This window comes from Merops nubicus, unplaced genomic scaffold (genome assembly GCF_000691845.1).
Source record: "Merops nubicus isolate BGI_N331 unplaced genomic scaffold, ASM69184v1 scaffold13411, whole genome shotgun sequence".
In the NCBI taxonomy this organism is placed as follows: domain Eukaryota; kingdom Metazoa; phylum Chordata; class Aves; order Coraciiformes; family Meropidae; genus Merops; species Merops nubicus.
This window is the reverse complement of record NW_008587689.1, coordinates 11,104-14,294: the sequence shown is the minus strand read 5'-3', so window position 1 is coordinate 14,294 and position 3,191 is coordinate 11,104. Positions and strand designations below refer to the sequence as shown.

At 38.9% G+C, this 3,191-nt stretch overlaps 1 protein-coding gene across 1 annotated transcript in view; it reads right to left on the bottom strand.

Moving 5' to 3' along the window:
• TM7SF3 (transmembrane 7 superfamily member 3) overlaps positions 1-3,191 on the bottom strand; it is a 16,801-nt gene that overhangs the window by 2,637 nt on the left and 10,973 nt on the right. The window contains exons 6-9 of the mRNA XM_008949019.1: positions 2,761-2,938; positions 1,452-1,538; positions 941-1,021; positions 58-210 (exon numbers count right to left, since the gene is read on the bottom strand). Coding sequence (XP_008947267.1) covers positions 58-210; positions 941-1,021; positions 1,452-1,538; positions 2,761-2,938 — 499 coding nt within the window. The remainder of the gene's footprint in view (positions 1-57; positions 211-940; positions 1,022-1,451; positions 1,539-2,760; positions 2,939-3,191) is intronic.

The following is a 3,191-nucleotide window of genomic DNA, read 5'->3' as shown; positions in this document are numbered from 1 at the left end:
AGCAGGAATACATCACTCAATAGCCAGGACTTTGCAGCAGTGTATTTCAGTGCATACCTAGTGGAGTAAAGAAGACCATCGATGAAAAGAGAAATCCCAGCACAAGTCCAATAACATACATACAGAGTAGGACAGAACCAAATCTCCACCAGCTTGCAACCAGGAAAAGCCCTCCAATAATTCCAGCTACTGCTGTCAAAATAAGACGCACTGAAAAAGAAAAGGGGAAATTCCACCACTCCTAAAACATCGGTTATTTGCAATAAGTATTCAGCAGTATTATTTACATGTTTGATTGTTACCTAATGAAAGCTTTCTGAAAAAAGCAACAAGTATTAGTACCTGCTTCATGCATTTCACTTAAGCTCCAGCCTGCAACTGAGGTGGTGCTGTTGAAAGAGTGACATGGGGATGGAATGAGAGTCTTGCTACTACCTATAGCAGTACCTTGAGTTCCCAGGGCAGTTATGGTTGCAACAGCTAATGCATGTGTATCAAAAAAAGTAACTACATGAGGTAGGACAAAACCAAAAGGAACTAATTCTTGCTAGTTTAAAAAGCAGCGTGCAGATCCTCCACTTCTGTTTACAGATGAAATCTGCGTTTAATCTGAAACTGAGGTCCACTCATTATGAAAGGAGGAATATATTGCAAATTTCCAGGGTTTCTAAAAACCTATATCTTCCTTGGATATTCCTTCCTACAAATCTGTCTGTTATAGTTGCAGGTATTAATTCTGCATCACTATTTGCTGTTGGAAGGAACAGTTACCCTGTTGCATATTCAGCTGTTATGGCAATTAGAGCTCAGTTCAAGTACGCAGGTACCATTGTAGTACCCTTCCTAAAGCTGGCAAGCAACAAGCACAACTGAGATTTTACCTAAAGGACAACAACAGTACTTTGGGAAGAGGATTGGGTATCCTGACACATCTACTCACCATCATAACTCAGGCCAGTTACCCTCGTAATAAATATGAAGAAGAAGAATGCTGTGAATATGAAGCCCATGAAGAATAAGTCTAAAAAAGAAGGAAAATTTTCAGTTTGCTGTAATATCACTTCATACCAAGCCCACTTCAGTACCTCTTCATGTTATAACAGGAAAGAAACATACCAGCTCACTTGACTGAGAAGCATAAAATGAAAGCCAGACAACACTGTTTTGGAAAAAAAGCATCTTCAAGCACTTCATATAGTCAAAAAAACTACATATTTACATCTATATCACCCAGTGTGCACCCTAGTTCTACATTTTATTCTTTGCATATCCGGAACTTCTTGCTCTGCGCTTAAAAGCTCAGAACCTGTAAAAGCAAAGCAGTGGACCTAACTAGCATGGGATCACTATCAAGTGAGTCTTAGTAATAACACCACCATTCTAAGTTACAGCAAATAACATTTATGAAAGCCCAGACTCACAAGAAAAAAAAAATCCAATGCATTTAGTACCTGTTTTCCAGAATCTGTGTCCAAAAAAGCAAGTGAAGAGACCCAGAACAGCAAGAGCAGTAAAAAATACTTTGGTAGAGAGTTTGCCTACAAGGAGAAAGTAAGGGTTACTATAGCCTTCCACCTAGTAGTCCCAACAATGAGACTAAGGTAAGATCAGGTTGCTGTCACTGAGTTTCTTGATAACTTAATAGCTGCCACTCCTTCAGACACAGCATGTGAACAGATCTTCAATGCCTGAACAGTTATCTTGACAGGAACTCTGTCAAGATAGTCATTCCAGACTCAATAATCAAGAGCTTCCTCCTTATTCAAAAGGCTGAACTTTCTGTACCAGTTCAGTAGCTATAACTTGCTGTTTATAATACAGATACAGCTTTACCTGAAAATTCTCTGCTCAGCTAAAAAGAGACATCAAATCACCTATAAAAATCAGTGCTACAGGAGTACAGGCAGCAGCTGTAGCCTTTATCACTGCAGCCTTTGCCACAGTCTCCCTTTATCTTCCATGCAATGGAAATGACCATCAGCAACCCAGTATGGTTCACCTGTACCTCCTAGGAAAAATTCTTGCTAGTATTTAGGTTATTCAGAGGTAAACCACATCTTCATAGCTCTCTGAATTAAGACAACACTGAGTTTGACAAGTTACTTGTGTTACAGTATACAAGAAAATAATAATACGAACAAGTCTTACTTTATGAACCATATATTACCCATTATTCTTGTCCCTTCCACAGTCATAATGTGAGTGGAAGCTTTGCTCTTTTCCTGCTCAAATTCTATCACCATACAACTGTACAAAGCAGTATGACTTTGTAGTCATTCTGCTATTGTTGACATCTTTATACTTTTTAGGTGACTGTTTCCTTTCAAAATATTTGTAGGTTGATTCCTGTTAGCAACACCAGTTAGAAAAATCAGTCTGGATCCTAATGTAGTTCATGTTTTATTAGCTTAGTTTACATGCAATGTCTATCATCTTACATCACTTGCAGGACTATGCATCCAGTTTAAATAGAAAAAGCTAGAGTGAAACTATAGAGTTGAGAATTATATATTTGCAAACGATTATGTGCAACACTAAGCCTCCATTAAAGTTAAACCTTCAATTACCAATAGTTCTCCTTAGTTTTATTTCATCATTCTAGAATTTCTCCTAGATCAGGAAGTAGACACCCTCAAAGTAACAAAACATATCTGGTGTAAAACAGATCCTTCACACATTTAAAAATCCCAAAAGCACCGTTCAACATGTTGGAGCACAAGCTTGAGATGAGTTGGCAAGGACATTCAAGTCCCAACTTACTGAGAGAAGAGCAGTTATCTGCTAGGTCAACAAAGCTGCAAGCATATGTATGCACAGGTATGTATGCAGCAGAAGTATTCCAATGAGGATCCCATACTATGATGTTGTAGATCACACCTTGTCCAGGAAGTGCAGAAAAGTAGACATTGGTCTTGTCATCAGTTGTCAGTGTGAGCATCTGGAATAGTAAAGAATATTTTTGATTGCCAGGAACTGCTTGCCACAGTTACTGATGGTATATTGATGTGCCCAATACAGCTGAATCAACAGCTCAAGGAAGATCATCAGCAAGAACTCCAGGCAAGAACTCTCCTATTCAGAATTCTCTCAGTATTAGCAAGTATCAGAGGCTCACAGGACAGGCTCCACCTCCTCCAGCATTAACATGTTTCTACCAGTGGAGAATATTCTCCCACCCGTGTTTTGCACCC